The sequence below is a fragment of the Seriola lalandi genome, unplaced genomic scaffold (genome assembly GCF_002814215.2).
Source record: "Seriola lalandi dorsalis isolate HSWRI2012SDOR001 ecotype SW California unplaced genomic scaffold, Sedor1 jcf7180002054958, whole genome shotgun sequence".
NCBI classification, from domain to species: Eukaryota; Metazoa; Chordata; class Actinopteri; order Carangiformes; family Carangidae; genus Seriola; species Seriola lalandi.
Window position 1 is genome coordinate 631,125 of NW_019525509.1, and position 26,433 is coordinate 657,557.

The following is a 26,433-nucleotide window of genomic DNA, read 5'->3' on the forward strand; positions in this document are numbered from 1 at the left end:
AATGTGGTGACAGCGATTACCAGAGGCACAGTTAGACTTGAACCTCAGTTTATGTCAACAAATAAGAACCAACTAATCAGACGTGAGATAGCCTGAGTGTCTACAAGTTAGTGACTTATTCAGCAAAAATCACAGTGAGGGAGACTTTCTTTCTGAAATTAATTTTAAATTAAAGTGAGCATCAGCATCAAACACCCTTAAGCACAAATTTTGCTAACATGAGCCAGCACAAACAGCTTGACCCAATGATTCATACTTTGCCATTTAGATTTGCATAGCTAGTAAGTTCAACACACAACTTACGAAGCACTATAACATCAGAATGTGAAATGGTATGTGGAAATGTGTCAGGTTTCCTGACATTTCTAGTAAATGTAGTCAATAAACATTTGAAAGATTTGTTTCGCTTACTGTAAGTCATCTGATTATTTTATTTTTTCATATTATTGCTTCTGCCTTCTTATGAGAAAATGAGTGACATGAGACACAATGCCAAAAATCACATAAACTTATGATTGTATCTAAAGCATCAAAATCATGAGTTTTTTTTTTTTTTAAGATATTGGTTTATGTACAATAAAGTTCAATTACAGGCATTTTTTCTTGTGTGTCCTCAAGGTTGGGGAGACTTACCCAGCTCCCACACAAAATCAGAGAGCTCTTGGGGGGAACCTGTACCCTCTCCGGTCAGTGTGGATAATGGGACATCTGCCTGGGGCAAACCAAGTGGGAGCTGTGGAGGCTGGGGAGACGGTAACCCGGACAGCTATGGCAGAGGCAACCCGACAATGACAACTGCATCCTGCAAACCTGGTAAAAAGCTTAACCCTATGTTTTTTTATGAGTTAGTCTTTACCAAGTGTGTGTACCTTTGAGGAGTAATGACAATACATGGGTGCTCCATTGATGAAAAAAGTTCAATAATTCTCTCCTGACAAGTCAAGTCAAGGACATCAATATGGCACAAGGAAAGTGCTGGAGATTTCACACAGAAATCCACACTGACCCCTAGTGGCTGTCTCATATTTCAGAGTTAAATTTTTCAAGACAGATTTTTTTTTTGCTTTCATTTTCTTTCATCAAAGAGTCCTTAATGTTATGTTTTAAAACTGAAAGTATTTTTATTCTTGTATTTAAAAACTGAAAGTTTTTTAAAAAAAAAATCAGACAAGAGGACAACCACCTGCTTGATACCTAACTTCAAATTGAACCAGTTAGATGCAAATTGATAGTGACATTTAAAGGGGTAACATTTTCCAAAATAAATGCTCTAATACAGTCGATGTTCTATTACTGTTATATGGTGTTAGTTTACTAGTAGTTAGTTTATTAGAAGCATGTACTTTAAACGTTTATTTTAATAAATAGCATCATAATTTATCACATAAGGTATGTGTCAAAGTAAATCTACGTATTTGTCCTTTAACACTGCTTGGTGTACATCTTCTCTTGTGTGTTTTTCAGCCCCCAAACCTATGCAAGACGGATGGGGAGGTGGAAGTGAGGAGCTGAGCCAGTGGGATGCTGAGGAGGGAGACATGTGGAACAGCACTGCCTCCCAAGAGAGCAACTCCTCCTGTAACTCTTGGGGCAATGCATCTAAAAAGGGCCCACAGAAGGTGTGTGAAGCAGGGCGAATTACACATTGAGTGGTCCTTGGCAAACAATTTGATATTGCATTTTCATAATGAAATATTATTGAGTTACTGTGGTCGTAATGAATTTTACATCACCATATCCCCCAGGGGAAGGTCCCAGGGAAGCAGGAAGATGCCTGGATGATGAATCGTCTCATCAAACAGCTGACAGACATGGGCTTCCCTGTGAGTTGAATTGACACTACACTGCTACACTGCTGCACTGCTGTCAATCAATTCTTGTAACAAACACTGGGATTTTTTTTTATTAATCACTGAACCCTTGTGGTTTGTTCTGTAGAGGGATCCAGCAGAGGAGGCTCTGAAGAGCAACAACATGAACTTGGACCAGGCCATGAGTGCCCTGCTGGAGAAGAAGACAGAGCTGGACAAGCGGGGGATGGGGATAGCCGGCCACGACTACAACAACGGGCTCATCAACAAGCCCATGAGCTGCCCTCGGCCTCCGCTTCTTTCCAAAGACCCCTCAGCAGACCCCCGCTTGCCCTTCATGGATAAGGTGAGCCAGTCACTTATCAATTTACATAAAAAAAATACTGTGCATGAAATAGTTTTGAATTTTGATGCTGGATAGCAGCGTATGGTGTGTTATTGAATGGACTCCTGGGGAACATTATTTGATAAAGAGTGGCTCTATGTTAAATGTAAGGTAGTACGTTGTAGCAATATACCACCAATCTAATGAGACACCCTAAGTTTTTCCCATCTTCCCAAATTATCTTTACATTTTTGTTGTCTAGGAATGGAGTGTTTGTTCTTGGTGTACAGAAAAAATGGTAAAATGTCTAAACCTTTATTCCACCCCCTGCCCCTCTGCACATTGCAAAATTGTTTTGGGTGTCATATATTTTATTATAATTGCATTAGATCACTAACATTCATTTTTGCAACACCCATCATCTAAACTGCTCCGTTGCAACTTCAAATAAAAATGTTGATAACATTTCAAAGCCATGAATGTAGATAATTGATTTAGAGACTTTTTAAGGACTTGCGGGAACTCTGTGGCCTTGTCAAGACCACTGTGGTGAAACCGATGCAAGGAAACTGAATCATCACACAACCACTTCTTGTGATCAACCTAGCCAGTGTTTTTTACTGAGGCAGAAGTTGACTTGCTCTTTCTTTCCACTCTTCTTTTGTCTAGCAGATGCAGAGTGGAATGTTTGGCGGTGGTGGAGCAGCACAAGCCCGGACCATGCAGCAGCCGCAGCCGCCTCCTCAGCCGCCAGTGCCGCCTCTCAGCTCCTCTCAGCCTAGTCTACGTGCTCAAGTGCCTCAGTTTCTCTCCCCTCAGGTATACACACACAAACACACACATTCAGACACACACATGTGACCTCATTTTTTACTTACTGTATAAACAGATAAGTAGGTAAAGATTTTTAATGTATGCAGTGATAAATATTCCACATTCAGATCACAGTCTTTAAAAACTTCTCTGATAGAAGTTCCTATTTATTATTTATCAGTTTAAGTCTCTTTAAACTTTATACACCAATCACAAACACATGTTTTCCTTTACATTTTAATTTTGTTAAAACCTTGTTTTTTGAATGTTGGCCCACAGGTTCAAGCACAGCTCTTACAGTTTGCAGCAAAAAACATTGGTCTGAATCCTGCACTTTTAACCTCACCAATAAACCCTCAACATATGACCCTTCTGAATCAACTTTACCAGCTGCAACTGGTGAGTCTTATTAGACTGAACAGTTTCTTGGAGTGGAGTGTACATGGTACATATCTTTGACCACAAACCCACAAAGAGCCCTGAATGCATTAAGAGCATTTTTAATAGAACTGTAATTTTTACTTTCATGTTTTCAGTACGTGTGCCATTGTTCTTATTTTATTCTTTTGGATACTGTTGAGTTATAACAGTGGGTAGGGACACACTGACATCTTTTTTACATTGAAACCGAGCTTATTTCTGATCCACAGGCATACCAGCGTTTACAAATTCAGCAGCAGATGTTGCAGGCGCAGCGCAATGTTTCTGGCCCCATTCGACAACAAGAGCAGCAAGTAAGTTTCCCTCTTAACGTTCAGTTTTCTTTCTTGATCACTGAAATATAACAATGGTGTAAAAACAGTTTATTTCAGTTGTTTGAAGCAACACCTGCAAAGTAAAGATCCTAAACTTGTCTCCATTGTGATGTCATCCCAGGTTGCACGTACAATCAATAACATGCAGCAGCAGATCCAACAGCACCAGCGTCAGCTGGCCCAGGCCCTGCTGATGAAGCAGCAGCAACAGCAGCCACCTCCCTCCCACTCGGGCTTGCATCCTGGTGGGGCCAAATCCACCCTGGATTCATTTCCAGGTCACCCCCATGCTCCAGGCCTCCCTGACCTGCAGACCAAAGAGCCGCAGTCATCTCCTAACACCTACAGCCACTACTCTCTCTGTGAGTAGCGTCAACCTTGCTCTTTGAATGACAAATAGATAATGCTGCACTGCTAGTTGTGGTCATGTGTAGTAACATCTCACTGTTGTGTCATTCTCTTCAGCTGGACTGAATCCAAACATGAATGTAAACTGCATGGAGGTGGGAGGTCTGTCTATGAAGGAACCTCCTCAGCCCCAATCGCGCCTATCACAGTGGACGCACCCAAACTCCATTGAAAGCCTCTCTGGTAGCTCCTCTCCTCTAGAGCCCAGCCTGGGCAAGCATGGTGAGAAAGGAAAGGGAATCCTGGGTAATTAAAGATTACATGTTTCATTCTGATGTCAAGTTTGTATTTATAATAACAGGCTCTCTATCCTGATAAACCAAAATAACACCTTTTTTTTTTAAATAATATACTCTATATATATTTCTTCATAATAAAAAGAATATCAAACTGTTGGATGAAAATAGTGTGAACAAACAAAGCAAGTCTAACATATACACTGTCTTTATTTTTTGAATGGAGAAAAAAATCCAAAATATTTCTCACATTAATTTATATTTTATATATATATGTATTATCTCTTAATTATTTGTTTGCCTTTCTCAGGTTCCAATTTGGGCCCCCCTGGTAAGCCCCCTCAGCTGGAGGACTCTTACAGTCCCTACAACCTGATGTCCAGCTCAGAGTCTCCTACCAGCCCCCTGGTCCCCCCAGACAGCTGGGGACAGGGCAAGAGCAGCAGTGACAAGATGGCCAATGGGACCAATATCAACTGGCCACCAGGTTAGATGACTGTCAACCTTTTTGTTTCATCTAGTCAGCCATGTTGGCAGCTACTTGTGCAGTAATTTTTTCAGCTGTGTTCCTTACTCCCAGTCAATAACAATATTATTCTTTTGATTAGTCAGAAATAGCAAAACATTAAAGTAAACACAAAGTTGAAAACAAAAGTCAAAGAATAACCACAATGCAGCAAATCAGGATCCTGGCAAAACTTTGAGCTGTGAAACATTTTGCATCACATTTCCATTCCTAGAAATGGGTTATAATGACACATAATTACATCCTGATTGTAATACAAAAACATTTGCCAACCCTTTAATTTTGATTCCCAGAGTTCTGCCCTGGTGTGCCCTGGAAGGGCCTCCAGAATATCGACCCTGAGACCGACCCCAACGTGACCCCCGGGAGTGTCCCTAGTGGGCCCACCATCAACACCAACATCCAAGATGTCAACCGCTACCTGCTGCGGGACAGGAGTGGAGGTGAGAACAGGATCAAAATAATTTAGAGAATTAAGTATCTTTGATTGTGTTCTTTGTAAGATTGTAAGTTTTTTTGTATTGGTCCATGTCACAGTACAGCAAAACAAAGTATGTCCAAACAAAGTTTTGGAAATATTTTTCCCTCACAATTTTCTAAAGAAGTTAAATAAAAGGAACTGTGTCCCTGTGTATTCCAATTCCACTAAAATTGTCTAAGAGTATCGTGCATCAGCTGCCACCAGGGAGAGCCTGCTTCTTATTCTTTTGTTCTTCATTTTCCTACTTTTAACTACCTCTATAATCACTTGTCATTTACCAGTTTATACTCTTCTCTTCTTAATGAGCTTACTATCATCATTTGTTGTGCATTTTTCCTTTACTCCATTTTCTCTCTCTGCTATTTTTTTCTTATTTGTTTGTGTCTGTCTATTTGTTTGTGTTGCTGGCATCGGCTTAGGCTCCTCTCCCACCTCATCTCAGAACGAGGCTCTGCCTCCCTCCACTGATTGGCCAGTCAGTGCCTACACTAGCTCATTCAGTCTGTCATCCCCGGAGACAGACGATGCAGGTACATGGTTTATCCATAAACCCCACCCCACCCCACATTGCAGTGGCTCAATCGCTGCAAATCAACATTATCCTCTTCCTCCTGTTACCGTAACACCCAGAGTTTCGACTATTCACTGGATAACCACCTCTCTTTCATTCATGTCACTGCTCCTGACTAAATATGATCCTCATCTGAGATCTCTCCCTGTCAACTTTGCCTCTCATGCAGTGCATATTTCCCCCGTGGTGTTACGGTTTCTCCTTCTTTCTTGTGTGTGGCATGGGAAGTGTGAGACAGAAGAAGGTGTAGCTTTCTGTTTTTTCTTGATGTACTGTAACTGTTGGATCTGTTTGAGTGAAGTAAAGTCTGTTGTTGTCGGACTATTTTGAAGAACAGTAAACACTTGTTAAATGTTTAGTTATGTCATAACTATGCAGTGAAAGGGATTTATTTATCATTGCTGTATTTACATTTAACTTTGTTCTTTTTTATACAACTTTGGTCAAAAATTCTATTGAGATATTTGAGCACTCATTTTGCTCTGCAGTACTCCCTCCTTTGGGAGCTGTGTTTAGGTCACTTGGTTCTGCAGGCCAACATTTCCCTCCCATCTTTTCCATCCAGGTAAACTGTCAGAGATGAAATCTACTTGGTCTCCAGGCCCCATTTCTCACAGCCAGGCCTCTCTGTCCCACGAGCTGTGGAAGGTCCCCCAGGGCCCCCGGAGCAGCACCACAGCCCCTTCCCGCCCCCCACCTGGCCTCACCAACACCAAGCCTTCCTCCACCTGGGGGGGCAACTCCCTGGGTCTGGCCCAGGGCTGGAGCAGCTCTTACACCTCAGGTGTGTCTTGTTGTGAAATCTTTAGAGAGCCACACACTGAGATACTTATGCTTCCCTCCTTAATTGCTTCCTTCTGCAACTCTGTACTTTTGAACCTTTTCACAAACTTTTTGTATGTAGATAAAGAAGATAACAAAAGTAGTCAAGTCAGTTGTCATTTTTGTCAAAATCCCACATTAATTAATTTTATTATTATCTCTTATTATCACAAGAAATAGCTTCAAACAACCTAGGTGAGCAGAAAAAAATCTATAAGAGCCGTGCGCTCTGAATTGGGAGTGCCTATAATAATTATAATATTTCCATAATAATTCTTGTAGTGGTGAGTGAATAGATTTAACATTTTTTTCAGCTGCCTGAAAGTCAGATGTAGGCATGGTGTAGAGTAGAGTGAGTATGGTCATGGAATCTACACTACGAGCATATTCAAATAGCAAGCAGCACTTTGATGTGGCATACAACCACAAGCCAGTTTTGAAGGTAGAGTGTAGGCACGGTTGCCTACACCTCAGGGTGTTCTTACTGTGGTTGAACAAGTGTCAACTGACACTGGGTGGTTTTTCTTTCCTCGTAGTAGAAATCGACAACACCCAATCAGTTTTAGTAACCTTTTTGTGTCTTAATACACAGCAGGTACCACATGGAGTACAGACAGCTCCACCAGAACCAGTAGCTGGCTGGTTCTGAGGAACCTCACTCCACAGGTAACGGTTTACAATCAGATGCTCTCTCTTATCCTTTCAGCAATTAGGACTCAGAGAATCAACTGTATCTGTCCACTTACTCTTTCTGTGGGCTTCATCCTTGTTTTTTAGATTGATGGTTCAACTCTGCGTACACTGTGCATGCAGCACGGCCCCCTCATCACATTCCACCTCAACCTGACACAGGGCAACGCTGTGGTGCGCTACAGCTCCAAGGATGAAGCTGCCAAGGCTCAGAAGTCCCTGCACATGTATGTCTATTAATGCATTGCTTCAAAGTGGAGTTTTAGGAGTGTTGACCATTGCTCATCTACATTTTCCCTCTCATCTCTTGTCTAGGTGTGTGCTTGGGAACACCACCATCCTGGCAGAGTTTGCTGGGGAGGAGGAAGTGAACCGCTTCTTTGCACAGGGCCAGTCGCTCGGCGGAACAACCAGCTGGCAGGCCACTCCAGGCGCCAATCAGACAAGGATGGGTGGGACCGGGTCCGGAGCCTCTCATCCCATCGGTCACTCACCCCACTGGAACAACAACAATGGCAGCAGCAGTAGCAGTGGCCTGGGAGCAGGCGGAGCAAAGACGGGCGGGGAGTTGCTTTGGGGTGGCGTACAGCAGTATTCTAGCCTGTGGGGACCCCCGAGTGGAGAGGAGGGACGGGTCATGGGGAGTCCCACCCCAATCAATACGCTGCTGCCTGGGGACCTGCTGAGTGGGGAGTCCATGTAGGACAGAAGAGCCCAGGACGAATTGATCACCAACAGGAGCAAAAACCTTTCAAATCAATGTGGAGATAATCAGTGTGGGTGTAACGGTGAAAAGGAGAGACGAGAGGAGGACGAGGCTACATCCTTGCTGCTCACCCTCGTCAACCTCCTCTACTCCTTTTGTTTTTAATGACATTTCAGTTGCAGTTATTTTGTGAATCTCAGCGAGAGATTTTGGTCACAGTGTTCAGCTTTTTCTTTTGGAGACACAGGAAGAAGTCTTTCATTCAACAAAGAACTTTTTACAGAGATGAACGTTTGAGAACTCGCAGTGTGAAACATGTACTTTAGTCAAACTGACACAATGACGAGCTGCCATCTTCTTTAAACTTGCGTAATCCCTCTCTGCCTTTTGAGGCAATCATACTGCACCTCAGAGATCCATGAAAAAGGCATCATTCCCAAAGTAAAACCCTTCAATCAGAGTGGTTGTCGAACTTTCAGCTGGTCCAGACTCGACATTTGTTTCTCTCAGCACTAATATTAGCCTTAACCTCTTTCCTGCCCTGCTATCCTCACTCACTCTGTACTTGGTGAAGAAGCATACGGACACTTGCACACCCTTATTTCTGAGCCAGTGAAACCTGAGTGGAGAGTACATGCTGCTGCTGCTTAACATAAGCAACCACAGCTCACAACTTCAGTGCATTTTTGCAAGCAGATTGAGTTCCTCAGTTCGCTCAAAGGGAATGATGCAACTCTGTTCGCCTTGTTCAAGCCATTTATTTTTGTAGTGTTTATTATTTTCTTTTTCTTCTGGAACCATTGCAAACAAAGCTAAGAAATGAAATTATTCAAATGTGTCTGTCAATCTTACCTGGTGGCGGGGATAGTTTTGGGGGTTGTCGCATGTACAGTTACGGACGTGACAGACGACAAAATGAACCACTGCTATTACTATGGAACTGTAAAGAAAAAACACTTCAATGCACCTCAACTCCTCTGCGGGCAACCTGCAGTTTGGTCTCAGTCTCTGACCCTCTCACTGATGTAGTGGAAAACCTCAAGTCGTAAATGTTTCCTAACCGTCTGTATTCAACGACCCCCACCACCCCCACCCCCACCCAACTCCACCCGCAAAACACCATTTCAAGTGACGTGCAATATAAGCCACAGACTCTACCGTCCAAGCACCCTACCATGGCCTCTCTCAGAAAGAGAAGAGACTACAAGGAATGATTGAACTGCAAAAACTGTATCTGCCCCCACAACCCCAACCCTACCCACAAACTGCCACTACTACCCTTCAACCCCTCCCAAGAGTGTGTGAGCTCAGGAGAGTAGCAAGCTGGTCTTCAACCATCTTCAACCACAAGGACATACACACAAAGCACTTCTTCAACCAGCTCACTCTCCACACTTATGCCAGTGACTAGTTTTGGGGGAGAGGGAGAGACAGGTGTGTGTGTGTGTGTGTGCGTGTGTGTTTGTGTGCGTGTGTGTGCGTGTGTGCGTATGTGTGTGGAGGGGGGGGGGGGGGGGGGGGGTATGAGTGCTTGATGAGAAGGCATCAAACCAAAATGAGGAGCCTGTTTCCCTTTTTGCCCAGAAGACCACATGACCCATGACCTTTTTTTTTTTCTTTTGACCCAAATTTGCATCAGTAGAAGAGTATGAAGCAAAGATTTTGTGAATAGGTGGTCTATCATAGCACTTAGCAAGAGCATCGCAGCTCGTCGTACCCTCAATGCCAACGAATAGAAGAAAGGAGAAGCAACACTGGCAAATAAAAACTGAAAAACAAAGACAAAAAAGCAATCTGCTTAGTGGCTTCTCTATATACTTATTTTTTAACTTAATATGGATGTGAAGATTTTTTTTTTTTTTTTTTTTTTCAATCCTTCTTCCCTCAAGTCAGTGGGACCAAGAAGGATTTCAAACATGGTAGCAAAGTGAAGGGAAATACAAAGAAAGAACTAACTCAACTGATGATGAGTGCAGTAGGGAAAGACCCCAAAGCACTCATCCTCACCCTCTTTATCAAAGTAAATATCACTGTTACATTGCATACTTTGAAATCTTTAGCCTTGGTGTCTGGAAAGCGCTCAACGTTTTTATGTTCTACTGGCTCCAGCAGGGAGGATCACCATCTCTTTCATCCTTTTTTTTTTTCTTTTTTCCCTCTTCTTTCTATCTATTGGAGGCCCTGCCAACCTGTGTGATAGTGTGGCCACTGAGTGCCTGCCTGCTGCAGAGCGCAGTGCTCTGCGGCAGCCCTCACCCCTCCCTCCCCCTCGCTCGCTGCCTCCCTGCGGATCCCTACAGACTGGCTTCCCTCGTCTTACTCTCACACCCACCCCCCTGCCCCCTCACCGGGCCTCCAGGCCAAGAGCAGCTCTTTCAGAACTGGCCCACATGTATTAAATTTACTACTACTGCTGTGCCAGAGTCTGTCCTCAGCAACCTCCACTTCCAGTCTCTCTCTGTCTCTCTCCTGCAAGGATCACTTTAGCCAGAGATGGAGGCGTTTGATGTGTTTGTTTGTTTTTTTTTCTTGGTTTCACTTATGGAATTGCCAGTGTGCATTTTTATTTTATTATTGTAAGAAGTTTGCTGATATTGTTGCTGTTATCATTGATGATATAGTTAATGATTGTTTTCTGATGATGATTTCATGGCTTTTTAACATTGGTCTTTATGCAGTGTTCAGCTTCTCTCCTGCCCCTCCCACTGCCTTAGAGGCAGGACCAGTGTGTAGTTTAGAGGTACGCCTCAGCCGTGCAGCAAGGCCATAAAAAACACTGCAGATCTCAGTAGAAAAGCAAAGTCGGGGCGGTCTTTATGTTGGAGTCAGACAGGGGGTTTGAAGAGTCCAATCAAGTGGGAAAGGTTGTGTAGTCAAAGGTTCTCTCCAGGATGGTGAGCCGACTTCCTCCGTCCATCCTGGGGCACCAAACCTCTACTCTATGTTGTCTCATAACACACAGTTTCTATAATGTTGATGCGCCTCACTCACACTGGTGCTTTATGTTTAACTCTGGGAGCACTCAGTTACGCTTAGAACCACCTCAACTGATAACAGCCTTCCATTTCTATGCAAAGACAAGGAGGTGTTCGTTCACAGCCATCTAGAAAATCACAGCCATCGCCCACATCTGCCAATCTTCACTTAATCTATCAACCTTTACTACCAGGCAGCTTCCCTTGAAACCCCCCCTCGATAAAGTGCAGGGGACACTGAAAGAGTCTTTCTTCAAGGGTTTGGTCTCCCACTGTGTGGACAGAGCTACTAGATGACACTAAATGACCTGCTGGAGGCACTAGTCGTTGGCAAACAGAGTCATTTCTTCAGTCTTGTGCCAACTGATCTTTCCAATATCTACTTCCACTTTGCCATATCCTAATTTATCTTTAGCGTGATGAGACTTCAGTTCCTTTTATTGCTGCAGGGGCGTACACCGCAAGCTCCAGCTGTAGGAGGCTTGAGGAGTAGAAGGGCAGGACAGATGAATGGTGCTGGTCTTTCACCAACAGGAGACTGGAAATTTAGTGGAGAATCAGGCTGCAGGAGGAGGAGGACGGGGTGGGGTGGTCCCTGTAAGTGTCTGTGCACTGTTTATGGGTCACATCGGGTACATCTCTTTAAAAACCAAAAACATTATCTTTTTCTTTATCATCAAGGTTTTTCGCAAAAACAAGAAACTAGAAAAAAAAAAGAAAAAAAAAAGGTCTGTTTCAGCTGTGCACTTTGAGGCTGAGATGTCTGTGTTCTGTGTCTCTGCAAGCTGCCGCCTTCTCACCCCGTCAAGGCTCATTCTCTGGGCCACATCTGGGGAAGCTGTATCCAGGAGGTTCGTTTCGGATCTCCAACCGGAAGGTCACGCCAGCCGAAATATATAACAGGTCTTTTCTGCACATCTGGCTTTAGGGTCAGGGTCCAAGCAGGGACCCAACGTATCAGCAGAAACAGGGACAGACCTCAAGTTCGGTACCAAGTCTTAAAACTTAGGGGATACGCCCTCTTCCAGAGTTGCTTAAGACTCATGTCATTCAACAAAACAATCACTATTGCCTGTGTTGTTTGTTTGTGTGTTTGTTTGTTCCTGAAAACCTGCATTTACTCCACACTGGACTTGAATCAAGGAACTTCCGTTGAATTGGGGAGTTGAATGTGGAGTGGGGGGATGGGTGACTGGGATGGAGGTCGTGTCTCAGATGTGCCCTGGATTTCTTGGCGCAGCACCAGCACTGAGAGTCCCGCCCCCTCCCACGCCCATCGCCTGCACCCTTATCTACCTGTCTAGTGTTGGAAATCGGATGCTCTCCCTTTTTTTTAAAGTCACATCGACTCAAAGGCAACTGGAGCTCGAGCAAAATATGTTTCTCAGTCATGGATCAGACAAGGGTTCTGGGGCAGGGGCCTCAAAAACATTTAAATTAGAAAATCTCTTTAAAAAAAAAAACAAAAAAAACAAAGGCCTGGGTTGAATATGCACATGCTAGTTCATATACGGTATACAACCAAGAGTATATAATGGGTGTATGTGTGTATATGGCTAGATTTCTCTGTTTTCCACTTAGCCCAAGCCCTTTCCCCTCCCCTGCCCTGGCTTCAGCCCTTACCCTGTGTATCCTCCTCAACATTGTATTTCCCAGAAAACAAGATCATAAACATATCAGAGTAATACAAAATAATGAAAACAAATACTTGAATCAAAAGAAGCGCCAATAATGTAATGTGAACACTTTTTGTAGTGGTTTTTTTGTCTCATTCATACACTTCAGAGATTTTTGATAACATCGGTTCAGAGTGAATCAAATTTGAAATACGAGTGTTGTTGAAAACAAAGATCGATCTAAAGGCAAATTTACATCTGTTGTATTTGAGTGTTTGCACAAGGCTGCTTGTACTGTATGTTGTATGAATGTTTAGTGCGTGAGGTGAAAATATGTATGAGAGCTCGTGATTACAGCGGAGGAATTTCCGCCTCGTGTTTCTTTTCAATTCAGTATACTTATGTTGTTGATTTTGTTTTGTTTTTTTTCTTTTTTTTCTTTTTGCTTGTCAAAAATATATTCTGATGTTAATTGTTACTAGCCTCTAGCGTTGCACTGAGTGTCGGCCTCACCCCTCATCCAGCTAAATGAACAACATGATACAAGTACTGAGGGGAGACGGGGACAGTTCATGTGTAAATGTTTACTCAAGGACTAAAATAAGTGTGTTTTTAAAATGTAATGTTTATCTACCTTAGTGGCTTTCATTGTGGAATAATCCAAGAAAGTATGGATCATAATTGAGTATTGCACCATTTTTCGGACTATAAACTTAAAAAAAAAAAAACAAGAAAACTAAAAAAAAAAAAAAATCACATATGTATAAAAAAAATGCAGCAAAAAAAGTATTTTGCAGACCTGTGGCCATAGATTGGGGTAGAAGGACTTCAGCTCTCCCAAATCTGAGCAACGGAGAGAGTGAAGGACAAGACATCAGACTGAGCCTTGGCTTCTAGGGCTCACTTCAGAGGTGCCTACCTTTTTGGTTTGTTAGCTTTCGTTCTGTTTTCACTTATGTTCGTTTCACTCATGTTGTCATTCGTTTTCCTGCAAGGCCACTGACAGTTTACAAACACTTTGTTTTTTTCTGGAGTTCAAAAAAATCTGCAACACAAAGGAATTAAACCATGGGAATGTTGGAAAAAAGAAAAAAAGGACACATGCTTCCATTTTTTTTAAAGAAAAAAAAGTGCAACACAGAATGAAGATTTATTGTGCTACTTTCAGAACTCTGGGATTGAACAGTGTTGTCTTGTTCTGTTTAACCTTCTTTGTTCGGTGTTAATGTTGATTTCATGGACTATCTCAAGCCTGTATGTTTTATGTTGATTATATATATTTTCCTTTATAGAAAAGAAAAGAAAAGAAAAGAAAAAAAGACATAATTGCTCACTATCTTGCACACACGAAAAAGTGGATCTTGTCTCAGGAAGGCCAGGGTTCCAGAGTACCAACTCCACGCCATTTTAATGTACATTTTTATGATGAGTAAAAAGAAAAGGATGATTTAAAAGAAACAATTTTAAGCACTGAAAGTTATGGATTTCAGAAGAAGAGAAAATACCTTTTGTTTCTAAATCCGTAGCAGTTACATAATAACCAAATAATGGACTTTAAATGAAAATGGAGTGCTTTATATATAAATCTATATATAAAAATTGCTTTACATTTAAAAACAAAAAATGGTCAATGATTTTGATTGTTGAAAAAAAAAAAAGAAAGACGGTGAATAACATGCAAAATGCTGTATGTTTGAATCTTTATTGTGTTTTCTTAATGAGGTCCCGTCCTGACTGAATCAGGAACATTGTGCATTAATCTTTCTTTCCTCTTTCTCTCTCTCTCTCTCTCTTTCATTGTCCCACAGCGGGTATTATTAATAGATAAATCAGACTTTTGTGGAACTTTTCACATTTTGGAGGATGTTTGTAAAACATGAGCTGGTTGTAAAGGATCATGAAACTATGCACAAGTGTTGTGGGTGTGGGGGGGCGGAAGATGGGGATTTTTTATGGCCTACTTCTTAAGTGGCTGATCTATTGCAGGGGTTTTTGGGATCCAATGTGTTTTTTGTTTTGTTCTTGTTTTGTTTTGTTAAGGGGGTGGAGGGAAGGGGGGTGGAGAGGTGAGTGATGTCGAGCCCTCTGCCTCCAGCTTCCTTCCCCTGATTCAGATTGAACTAGCGCTACATCGCCATGCTGTGTATTCCTAAAACCAATGAGCGTCTCACTCTTTAGCACTGTGGGATTCTAGCCTATCACCCTCAAGGGTTTTTTTTTTCTCAGTTGTAAAGGTTTTTTGGAGGGTGGGGTGGGGTATGGGATTAGGGCTTTTTTGTTTGTTTGTTTTTTTGCCTTTTTTGTTTTTGAAATATTAATTAAAAATGTCTGTACTGAGATTTAATGAGAAGTCAGTGGCTTGTAATGTTTTATTTTTTTCTCTCTGTATATCTCTTTCTCCTCATAGAATGTGATTGTTAAATGACATGCACCGAAACAAATGTTTTCATGAACTATGGAGCTTCTTTCAAATATTAATAAAATAGCTTTTTTTTTTTCTTGGCTGTTAAAAAATGTGCCTTTTGATTATTTGGTGCTCCACTCTCTGCGTTTGCTGCACCACACAGATCTTTCTTGTTTCCTGGGCGAAGGTTTACCATCAGTGCAGCATGTGTGCTGCTCTGCAACTCTCAGATCATATTCTTGCAGCAGAGTCATTTCCTGTATGTGTTTTCTGCACCATTAGTTCAATGGCAAAAGTCACGTCAGGCTCTGAGGGCAAGCTGCCTGGGACAGGCGTAATAGTTGTCCTGTGGTTGTCGGATGTTGGGGTTAGCGTACACAGGGAAGTTGTCTTCCTCCAGGTGTGAGGGGGCCTCATGGTTATTTTGAGGGATTCCTGCGCTCTGCTGCTTCCTGGTCATTTCCTCATAGATAGGAACAGGAGGCTGTGGTCTGTGATGACGCCTCGCCTTTACCTACAACACATTACATTGTCTTTCATTCATTATTCTTGGCTAGAATACATTTATGTTCAGACTTCAGCACAATATTTTTGTATGTTTATGGCCTCAAACTCCAATAAGTTTTTGCTACCTTCAACTTGGTGCTTTGGTATGGGGTTATATTTTTGAAGTGCTTATTTCAAAATACATAAAAACTTCTCTTCTGGAGGGCACTGCTTGATCACTCAGCCAAACAAAAGGAAAAAAAACAATTACAGCAGCAATTAATAATTGTTTTAATTATCAATGAATCTGTCCATTGTTGTCTTGATTAATCAACTATCCTCGTGGTCTATAAAATTTCATATCAAACATTCCCAGATTTTTTTCAAAAACAGTCAAAACCGCAAGATATTCAGTTTACGATCATGAAAAAGTAAAAAAAATAAATGATGTATTGATAATCCAAATAATTGCACCTTACATTTAAGTAAGTAATGCTACTTAAGATGTTTTATTCCTTGTAAAAAAACAACTTTTGCCTTTACATTACACAAAAAGTAATTAGTTTAAACAGAAAAATCAGTCATCAACCCCTTTTGTAACTGTCAGGTCAACCTGTTTTTAGGTTTAAAAAGAGACATTTTCATGTCAGGTGTGAGGTGCACTAAAGTGAACAACTTTCACAGTTGCTAACAGTCGCAGTTTTTAGTCTCCAATTTAGCAGCCTCAGTAAATAACATCATGATTACTATAAAATTAAAAACCTGGGGAAAATCTAAATAAATGAATAAATTAATTTTTTGGACAGGATGAAACAAATCCTGAACAGACGTCAGACTGAGACCTCTGTTCTAAATGACCCCTAGATCTGACCACATACACTGAACAACAGTCTTATGTCTTGGGATTTAAAAACTCAGTCAGTTGCAAACACTCAACCATACTGTGACGAGATTCGAAAATGTGCATTAAATACAGGAAACCACATACATTCACTGAAAACACTCAGCAGTGTCAACATAACCTCAGGCTTAGTGAAATATACTATGAAGTGTAAATACTCACACATTTCTCTGCGGCCAGCCAGCCGAGTGTGAGCATAACGAGTCCTGCTGCTGCAAAGATGGTAAAGATGAGAGGGGGGTAACTGGGAGAGCACTGGCATGGCCTCCCTGTACGACAAACATACACCAACTTAGGTTTAATCTGCGCAGAGGTAGTTTGATTAAATTAAACTGCAGCAGAGTGTAATTATCATGAGATGTTTTAACCACATACCTGCCCCATCAACCAGCAAGAAAACCTTTTGAGCACTGAGGACGAGATCAGGGCTGAGCTCCTCTCCGTAGCTCAGTTCCCACATGTAGAGGCCTGTGTCACTGTGCTCTAAGTGGGATATGGTCACATTGACCTGCGGCGAGTCCAGTCGTCCGCAGAGCTGCAGACGCCCCCTGTGTTCTGGGTTGACCCTGTGTTCGCCGTCCCCTGCAATGGAGAGCAGGGTGGTCTGGCTCTGGGAGCTGCGGTGGTACAGGTGGAGGCCCATCAGACGGCCCAGGTCCTGCTGAGGGGAGCAGGAGAGCTCCAGTGACTGGTTCTTTGTCAGACGCCTAAATATCACGTCTGCATGGGCTGGAGAAGAAAAAAAATCAGTTTCAAGTTCTAGTAAAAGTTAGAATCCTATTTTGTAGATCCACTTTTTCCTCTCTAGTGGCGCCAGCGGGCTGACAGTGTTGGTTAGTCAGATGTTTTGACTGCTGTTGGATGGATGGAGATCAGCAGGTCAAAGTTTTTACTTATTCTGCGAATTGTTTCCACATCTACTGGATGGATTGATCCAAAATTCTGTAAACACGTTCATGGTCCCAAGAGGATGAATTGAATGATCTGACTTTTTCTCTAGCGCCGTCATCAGGTCAGAATTTCAGTTTGTTCAGTACTTTGATTTATGACTAAATACTTTGTATTTAAGCTAAATTCCAGCAGTAAACAAGAATATTTACTGCTTAGCGTTTACAGCTATACAGCTTCACAGTGCTAGCATGGATGTAACCGAAGCCACACAACTGTGGTCTGATGATCACCTCACAGTAAATTAAAACAAAAGGACAAATGTCCTTATAGTTTAGTATTACAATAAATCAGTTGACATCAATTTGTTAGTGGTAAGTAAAATGTGAATTTCTCTTACCTCCTAAGAGCTGAATGAAAATAAAAATGTTTGCCAAATTCATCTTCACAGCACTGCGATGCACAGCGAAGTCATAATGTACTCCTCCTATTTCCTTCAGCCTCTTGTGAGACTTTGTGGACACCCTCACTCTATTTATTGTTCTTCACTTCAAAGCAGGAAGACGACCTCAAAGCTACAACTGCAGCTTAAGTACTGTGGTTGGTCCTTTACACACTTTATATCTCTCAGTCAGGATGTCGAGCTTCAGCCACTGGAAACAGGCCACTGAGGTATAAAGTTAAACAAAGGTTAAAAATTAAACTCGCCTTCAGCGAGTATTTGTAAGTAATATAAAGACTGTTCTAGCAATTCTTAAATTACATTTTATTTTGAGGGCTTTGTTGCACAGCTGTCTTCTGACTGATTTAACCATCAGATTATGATCTTTTTGTGACTAAGAACACAATGCTGACTTTCATTCTGTGTCACCGGATATATCAGAGACAGTCAGGTGGACAGTCAACAGCAGCAGACTGCGGTTTGATATAGTGTCTAGTGTCTATAGTGTTGTATAGTGTCCTGTGACAGAACATAACAAGAATACAAGGATAGAAGATAAAAATTATGATTTTGTTTATAATTAAGATAAGTTGAGGCACACAAACATGCTTACATCAGTGCATCAGTATATTCCCAAAACATCTGTTTAGGTGACAAACGATGAGTTTTGTTTCTTAATTTGCTAAAGTGAAAAACAAAGTCTACTTTTGGTTTTTGGTTTTTTTAGATACAGTTTTTAAACATATTGACGCAGCGCAGCACTTAGGTTTTACATTACATATAAATTTCCACAGAAACAATCAATGGTTAGACTCATTCATATATACTATGAAATATGTGTACATTTCTAAATGTGTATATCTAGTGAAAGCCCCTTTGTGTCAGCCTTTTAACTGAAAGAGACGCTGGACCCAATTGTCAGCTGATTGGTAGGTAACTGGACTCAGGTGTGCAGTGTTGCTCTGACGAGGCTGCTTGTTTGCATAAAGCCTCAAATGCTCCACTGCTCAGACTGCCTTGCTGCCTTGTGGGTCAGAGAAGAGCCTTTTTGCAGCCTGAGCCTGTTTGCTGTTTTGAGAGACATTGATGGCGACCATGGTTTTCGGGGTTAAACTCCTCGTCGTGCTCTTTCTGTCAGGAGTCTGTCTTCGATCATCTTCTGCGTTTCCACCAGCACATTACACACAACATGCTTCGTCTGAAAGACCTCAGCTCGCACAGATCGAGAGCTCCAATCACGCCTCACCTGAGCAACAGAAGGCCCCAGCTGAGGAACGGGAGCAGGTGAATACTGTCGGAGTGACCTGCCACCCAGACACCATGGAGATTGTGATAAAAGCTGACATGTTTGGAGTTGGCGCTCCTGTTAACAGCTATGAGTTACGCCTTGGAGTGGAGCACAATGATTTCTGTAGGGCTACAGCGTCTTCAGGAGACGAGTACAGAATCATTGTTGGACTCATGGACTGTGGCACCAAACACTGGGTAACGGTGAATTTATTGTATTTTAGACGATACTATACATTACAGCTTCTGCTTCTAAAAATAAAAAAACTATCTCTCATCCACAGATGACTGAGGACTCTCTGGTCTACACGAACCTCCTCATATACTCTCCTGTGGCCTCTACTGATGGGCTGATTCGAATGGATGAGGCTGTAGTTCCAATTGAGTGTTATTATGAAAGGTCAGTCTGCCTTCTTAAAGTTCATCTCTAAGATTGGTGGGTAATGTCTACTGATAAAATAAAAACTGTAAAATACTTGTTCTGTTTCCTTAGGAGGTACAGTTTGTCCAGTTCTTCACTCACACCTACCTGGATCCCCTTCATGTCTACTCAAGCTGCAGTGGAAACCTTGGAGTTTGACCTGAAAATTATGACAAGTGGGTCTCGGTCACTTCTCATCGTGTAGTTCGTCTTATTTGCTCTTACTACTTCTTGATTTTTGTGCAGATGACTGGCAATATGAAAGAAGCTCTAACGTGTTTTACCTCGGTGAGCCCATCAACATGGCGGCCTCTGTCAGAGTTGGACATCACATGGGGCTGCGGGTGTTTGTGAGCAGCTGTGTGGCTACTCTTAACCCAGACATATACTCTGTTCCCAGATATGTCTTTGTTGAAAATGGGTAAGCACTTAAAACATTTGTAAGCTGCAACTTCATATTAATTGAAGGAGGAACTCCATAAATCAGTCTGTTTACAGGTCTATGGCCCACTACTGCATATGTGAGAAGTTTGAAAGAAAGCTTTTTGTGGTTGTGTCGGTTAAATCTGAAGACTGAAAGTTAGAAAATGAGAAATCTGGCAGTGTGGTGTTAGATGTGAACATAACAGATCTGTGTAATCCGCCCCACGTCTGTCTGAGGCTAACGGCTGAGAGCGGTAACCACAGAGTGAAGCTGAGAGGTTTTCAGGCTCTTGGCTTGTAAAACCTTAACTTTATGCCTCACCTGGCTGTTTGTCAGTTCTTACACAAAGATGATCTGGCTGTGCTGCATTGGTTTTGTTTTTGTGTACTGACTGTAGTCTTGACTTATCCTTCATTTCATAGATGTTTGGTTGACTCCCAGCTTCTTGGATCAAAGTCCTACTTCTTATCCAGAACACAAGATGATGAGCTCCGCTTGGTCATTGATGCTTTTAGGTTTCATAATGAGGACAGAGGAGAGGTGAGTGGTTTGTGTGTAGTTTTTGTTTGTTTGTTTTTTTTGTTTTTTTTTTATAAATAATGCTTGCAGTATTTGCTTAACTTTTTTTTTTCTTTTTTTTTTTCTTACAGCTCTACATCACATGTCACCTGACTGCTGTACCACTTAATGATGCAGAGGCACCAAATAAGGCCTGCACTCTTGTAAATGGAAGGCAAGTGTTATCCAGTGTGAAATATCAAATTACACAAACATGTGTGGTGAAAAATATCCATCTTTTTCAGATGGCGGTCAGCTGACGGCAATGACTACTTATGTGGATTTTGTCAAAGCCAAAATGAAGTTGGGCCAACCCACAGTAAGCCCAGCAGTAGCCCTGGCAAGTTTGGCCCTCGTGGGTTTGGGAAGCCAGAACAACCTGAAGCCTTATGGAGAAGTGGACTGAAGACCAATACAGGTGAGATTTCTTAAAGAAACTAAATGGCTCATGATGAATTTTCACCACTAGATGTCAGGCTTTACATAAGGCTTTGGACTTGTAGTAACTGTAAAAATGTATCATTAGTGTGGGAGCAGGAGGCAAGTGTGGGTCCAATGCTGGTCTTGCCAGCTAAACAGAAGAGTGGGCCTCTACCTGTGGAAGAGCTCCCTCCTGTTCTCAATAAAATCAGCAGACCTTCCCTCTACGGCAGCCAGTGGAGAAGTGGAATGAACAATAGAGTTGGTAAGTAAACCTCTAAAATCAGCACAGGTCATTTATCTTAGATTTTTGCTGTCCCATGATTTTGGCCTTTTTTTTTCCCCTCCTAAAATAAATCCTAGATCTGGAGAGCAGACTGCTTCCTGGTCAGTCTACACCCGACCTGGTGGAGGAGGATGAAGATGTCGAAAGTGAAACGGATCTAAAAGGTAAAGTGAGGAAAGACCTGACATCTTTAACTTTTCACTTCTGAAATGTAATGACTTGTTTCTCTCATTGCAGAAGGAGATGCAGAAAGTGAAGTTGCTGCACCACTAGAAAAGGTGGCTCCTGATGTCGCATTGAAATCAAAGTCTGCAGCACTGGACAAAAACACCACAGCAGCCCCCAGTGATGTCAGCCCTGCCACTCACGCTAAGCTGGATGTGACTTTACTGTCAAATGCAACTGCTACAGAATCTGACCTTTCATAAACAAATGACCCAAAGAGATAATAAAATGACTTGAACTAAGCTTGTGTTTTGATTTGACTGCACAGAAGACATGAACAGCAGTATAAAGTTGTTGTTCTCTGGTAGTTAAGGTTGATGCTGCAGTAGAGATGCAGAACACCAGTTGTCCCAAATTAATATATTCAAGATGTTGCATACCAATCATCACATGCTTTGAGCTATTAATATAAATTAAACATTTTATACTAAAGGATGCTCACTGTTCCAAAATCCACAACTACATATGATTTCTTAGCTAGCTAGTGTGTTCACACTGGGAGGAGGGGGGTTCAAACTAGACAACATGTGTCCTACTATGCTGTTGCTTCATTGAATAAATGGGAGAAGGTGCTAAAAGAATCTTTAAAACAAACTGGGGGGGGCTCCAAATAAACCTGGGAAAGTTATTAAATTTTTTTTTTTTCTTCTTTTTTTTTTTTTTTTTTTCCCAAAAGTTTAACTTTAATTACATGTCACTTTGACATCTGACAACTACACCAAAATCTAGATGCACACTGACCCTAAAACAGAAGTGAGAAACATGGACCCCTGCAGGAGGATTGCTGCAATCTTGACTGGTGCTGACAGTGTTCATGACTGATTTCAGAACTGGATTTTAAATTTTCACTTGGTCAGAAGTATGAGTAGAGTTGATTTGTCAGACCATACCACTATGATTGGCAGTAACAATGAAATGATTATCTTACAGCTACATTGGGTGTCTCAAACAGGGATTCAAAGTCATTTTCCATATGTAGGTTTCAAAAAAATCTGATCAAACATGAAGAAATGCAGAATGGAAGTGGAAACTTTCCTACATCGTATACAGTCCGGAGTTGTTGGTTTGGTTCATATAGATCAGAAAACACAGCTGTTTTACGGGACATATCTCAAATACCAAATATACCAAAATGTGCTTTTTCAGTGGCATCCAGAGTTATTTTGTGACAGAAAAAAAAGTTAGTTTGGGTAAATGCAGTGATTCAGAAATCATAGCATCCTATGAGTGTGTGATCATAACTCTGTCTTACAGTTGCCTATAATCTATTTCTTTTTTCTTATTTCCTGTACCCGTTTCCTTGCTGACATGCACCAACACTTTTTAAGGAAAATCAATAAAAACTTTAAAGTGAAAAAAATGTACCAGATATGACAACATTGCTGACAATAGGTAAAATGGAGCAACAATTAGAGTAACAATCCATTTCAGTACTTGTTCATTTCAATATTGACCCATAACAAATGAGCAGCTTCTTCCTACTCTGCCACACCAGTTAATGAGTAAGTGCTTCCAGCTGTCCTCTGCAGGTGATTTGATTGGGCTGAACTGGGAAGTGTTTGAGGTGCTGGGAGGATCATCTGGAACCTTTGAATCCTCTGCATCTTATTTAAAATACTGCATCATTTCATCAGTATCTGTCTTCCTGACAGGGCTCAAGCAGGAGGTTGTTCTGTGTTTCACATTTCCAAAAAGTCTCCTGCTGTTATGAGAAAAGAGCACAATGGTGATCGCAGGTCAGGCAACCTCTCTGGTGCTGCTGTTATTATTCGCTGTTGCCGATTCCATTCGAGTTTTAAAAGATGGACCCATGATTGATGCTGAAGGAAGGGAATTTAAATCTGCTGCAGTGAGAACTGATGCAGAAAACGTCAGAAGACGACAATCCAGTGATGGCTCCACTATTCGTGTACAATGCACAGAAGTGTCCATGATCATTGTGGTAAATGCTGACTTTTATAGAACGGGGCGTCCGGTTTCTGCTGGAGACCTATTTCTGGGAGAAGCCAGGCATTCGGAGAGCAGTCAGTGCCGAGCTGTTGCTGTTAGTGACACTGAATATGTCATTGAAGCTGGACTGCAAAACTGTGGCTCCAATTTAAGTGTAAGTTGTCGATGCTTGTTCATGCCACAGTAATGGATTCATCTGTGACTGGTTCTGTGAAAATCTTGATTTACTGCTTTTCTGAAAGTTGTTGTTTTTTGTTTTTTTTTATTTTTATGCTGTATAAAAATATTCATCTATAGATATCCGAGGATTCTGTGACCTACTCGAACAAGCTGATTTTCTCACCAGCTGCCAGTTACCATGGCATTACAAGGCTGACCCCTGCTGTAGTCCCTGTTTCCTGTCATTATAAAAGGTAAAATTTCATTGTTTTATACACTGAGGACATTTTTGCTATTTCATAATGGCTGACTTGTTAACTTTATGGAACAGGACCCATTTTGTGAGCAGTAATACTCAGCATCAGCCCCTGACCCTCTCCACTTCTGCACAGTATCCAACAGAGCGGTTCATTTTCTCCTTGAAGCTTATGACTGGTACGTGTGTGGACTCTTAACAGCCGAGGCCCTTATGGCTTTTATTGATGAATATGCATGTAGTGATGTTGTTGTCTACATGTAGATGACTGGACAAGTGAGATGCTCCCTAGTGTCTTCTACCTTGGAGACCTCCTGCACCTCGAGGCGTCTTACACTGGTCCTGATGCAGGACGAAGACGACTCTTCATCGACAGCTGTGTGGCCACTCTGTCACCTGACGTAACATCAGTCCCCAGATATTACTTTATTGAAAACTATGGGTAAGAGCAGCTCAGTCTACATTATCAAATAAAAAAATTGACCTTTTTTTTTCATGAGGAAGTGTAATATAGTAGACCATAAGTGAAATACAGTTACAGGTGTGGCCCAAATGGCACATACACCTGGAACTGAACAACAGACCTTTGTCATCTGTCTGTCAGGTGTGTCACTGACGCAAAAGAGGGAGGATCAAACACACTGTTCAAACCCAGAACGAGGTCTGATTCGCTTCAACTGCAGCTTGATGCTTTCCTGTTTCACCTTGATCCAAGAAACTTGGTGAGCCACTTATAACCTGCATGATTTAAAATGTTTGGAAATGCTACAAAGTTTTATAATTACATTTCAGTGATCTCATCATTTTTTTTTTTTTTTTTTTTTTTTTTTTTTTTTTTTTTTTTTTTTTTTTTTTTTTTTTTTTAGATATTTATCACTTGCCAACTGAAAGTTACATCTGAAACGTGGAAGAGCAGCCCTATCAACAAGGCCTGTAATTACATACATTCAAGGTGATTTTTTTAAATGTTTTTTTTTTTTTCCTTGTGTGTATTGTAGCAGAGGAACATCTCCTTACGTTACCATACAAAGCCTTTTACAAGTGTAGTATGAACTTCATACTACTCTTGACTTTTAATCGAACATTTCCAAAAACACATCGTCAAAACATGTTAAAATCCAGAAAACACATCTCAAGTCAAATTTTATGTGTAAATATTTGCTTAAAGATGGAACAATAGGTTTAATCCATCACAATATGTTATAAATCACACTAAGTACAACTTCAGAGACCAGAAAACTGTCTTAATCCCACTACATACACATGTTTATATGATTAATCTGACTAACTGCAGATAAAATGTGCAACTCCAAAAACCAAACTTATGTTTTAATAAATGTAGGTAAATATTACTTTTTTGATTTTGATGGCCTTGCATTTAAGATCACACCTGCACCAAACTGAGTCAGTGCATTGTTGTCAAAGTTACAAATTAGTTGAATTAAGGGTTTTACAAAAACAATGTAAAGTACACAAAGTAATTATCCATGAACCTAAACACCAATTTATACCTAGATTAGCCATTATTTCTCTGCACACTTTAAATTGAGAGAAAACCTTGACAGACAACTATAACTTGTATGTTTAGTAATGAAAAGGTATGAGTGCGTACAACAGTACATGTGTAAGACAAAATATACTAAAGTATTATTTTTTCTCTTCAGATGGAAAGATGTGGATGGGAATGTTGGGGTGTGTCAGTGTTGTGACAGTGTCTGTCACAGAAGATCAATCCAAGGTAAGTATGCTCTCTGAGGAGATGCAGATGAGATCAAAGTGTTTCATTAGTAGTACGATACCTTGTTTAAATGATATGTTGGGTCTATGTGCAGAAGTGTCCAACTAATAATTGTAAAAAACATTTTGACTGTTTCAGATATGATGGTTTGTGGCACAGTGACTCTTGGCCCTTTGATGATTTTCCCCAGAAAGTGAAAAAAGAACACACATCTGGACAATAAACAAACTTTCAGAGCCTTATTTCACATTAAACATTAAAATTATGTAACAATTTAATTGCCCAGTTTTGAGTGTTTTGATTTATGAATCATTGGAATTTTTTTAATACATTTCCTAGAGCAATTATCATTACATCATTATCATTACAGTATTTCAATCAGAGCAAGCATTTAAGAAAGTCTCCTTATGGCTGTTTACAAAATAGTTTTTTTCGTTTTGTAGTCTGTGAATGAGCGGAAAGGGGAAATTCTTAACCCAGTCCTCTTTGGACTGTGGGAGGAGGCCGGAGTACGCGGAGAGAACCCATGCATAAACCATTGTATAGTAAGGCATAAAAACATCATAGTATAGTAAGGTATTAAAAAGTCATAATATGGTATATAATATAGTATGCATATAATATATATCCTCTTAGGTGACACATATGGTAACATCACTCTTGATATTAATGACATATATGTCCCTATAAGTAAGTCATAGTATAGTAAGGCATAAAAAAGTCATAGTGTAGTAAGTCATGAAAAAGCCATAAATAATGGCATAAAGGATCGCCTTAATAAATGTGTTTGTGGTTAAGCAGTCGCAATGACAAAATGTCAGAGGGGGGGGGGGGAAGAGGAAGAACATGTTGT

At 41.1% G+C, this 26,433-nt stretch overlaps 4 protein-coding genes across 4 annotated transcripts in view; 3 read left to right on the plus strand and 1 right to left on the minus strand.

Moving 5' to 3' along the window:
- tnrc6c1 (trinucleotide repeat containing adaptor 6C1) overlaps positions 1 to 14,179 on the plus strand; it is a 43,827-nt gene extending 29,648 nt beyond the window's left edge. The window contains exons 6-21 of the mRNA XM_087170760.1: positions 619 to 813; positions 1,465 to 1,619; positions 1,746 to 1,823; positions 1,939 to 2,157; positions 2,809 to 2,955; positions 3,229 to 3,348; positions 3,600 to 3,683; positions 3,826 to 4,066; positions 4,170 to 4,358; positions 4,659 to 4,835; positions 5,168 to 5,317; positions 5,775 to 5,885; positions 6,492 to 6,710; positions 7,341 to 7,414; positions 7,526 to 7,665; positions 7,754 to 14,179. Of these exons, the coding sequence (XP_087026886.1) occupies positions 619 to 813; positions 1,465 to 1,619; positions 1,746 to 1,823; positions 1,939 to 2,157; positions 2,809 to 2,955; positions 3,229 to 3,348; positions 3,600 to 3,683; positions 3,826 to 4,066; positions 4,170 to 4,358; positions 4,659 to 4,835; positions 5,168 to 5,317; positions 5,775 to 5,885; positions 6,492 to 6,710; positions 7,341 to 7,414; positions 7,526 to 7,665; positions 7,754 to 8,141 (2,687 nt within the window). The 3' untranslated portion in view covers positions 8,142 to 14,179. The remainder of the gene's footprint in view (positions 1 to 618; positions 814 to 1,464; positions 1,620 to 1,745; positions 1,824 to 1,938; positions 2,158 to 2,808; positions 2,956 to 3,228; positions 3,349 to 3,599; positions 3,684 to 3,825; positions 4,067 to 4,169; positions 4,359 to 4,658; positions 4,836 to 5,167; positions 5,318 to 5,774; positions 5,886 to 6,491; positions 6,711 to 7,340; positions 7,415 to 7,525; positions 7,666 to 7,753) is intronic.
- An 819-nt stretch (positions 14,180 to 14,998) lies between these two features.
- LOC111645866 (uncharacterized) lies at positions 14,999 to 18,117 on the minus strand. The gene is made up of 4 exons (XM_023395190.2): positions 17,815 to 18,117; positions 16,902 to 17,255; positions 16,689 to 16,795; positions 14,999 to 15,653 (listed from the first exon to the last, which is right to left on the minus strand). The coding sequence occupies exons 1-4, from the start codon at positions 17,855 to 17,857 to the stop codon at positions 15,441 to 15,443; spliced, it is 717 nt and encodes a 238-aa protein (XP_023250958.1). The 5' UTR covers positions 17,858 to 18,117; the 3' UTR covers positions 14,999 to 15,440.
- A 730-nt stretch (positions 18,118 to 18,847) lies between these two features.
- LOC111645883 (zona pellucida sperm-binding protein 3-like) lies at positions 18,848 to 21,719 on the plus strand. The gene is made up of 10 exons (XM_023395210.2): positions 18,848 to 19,341; positions 19,428 to 19,543; positions 19,637 to 19,740; positions 19,811 to 19,985; positions 20,411 to 20,528; positions 20,639 to 20,721; positions 20,792 to 20,964; positions 21,073 to 21,231; positions 21,330 to 21,416; positions 21,490 to 21,719. The coding sequence occupies exons 1-10, from the start codon at positions 18,943 to 18,945 to the stop codon at positions 21,678 to 21,680; spliced, it is 1,605 nt and encodes a 534-aa protein (XP_023250978.1). The 5' UTR covers positions 18,848 to 18,942; the 3' UTR covers positions 21,681 to 21,719.
- Positions 21,720 to 23,060: 1,341 nt separating this feature from the next.
- Positions 23,061 to 25,858, plus strand: LOC111645896 (zona pellucida sperm-binding protein 3-like). The gene is made up of 8 exons (XM_023395230.2): positions 23,061 to 23,581; positions 23,725 to 23,840; positions 23,918 to 24,021; positions 24,107 to 24,284; positions 24,447 to 24,564; positions 24,709 to 24,794; positions 25,507 to 25,580; positions 25,719 to 25,858. The coding sequence occupies exons 1-8, from the start codon at positions 23,201 to 23,203 to the stop codon at positions 25,775 to 25,777; spliced, it is 1,116 nt and encodes a 371-aa protein (XP_023250998.1). The 5' UTR covers positions 23,061 to 23,200; the 3' UTR covers positions 25,778 to 25,858.
- Positions 25,859 to 26,433: the final 575 nt, after the last annotated feature.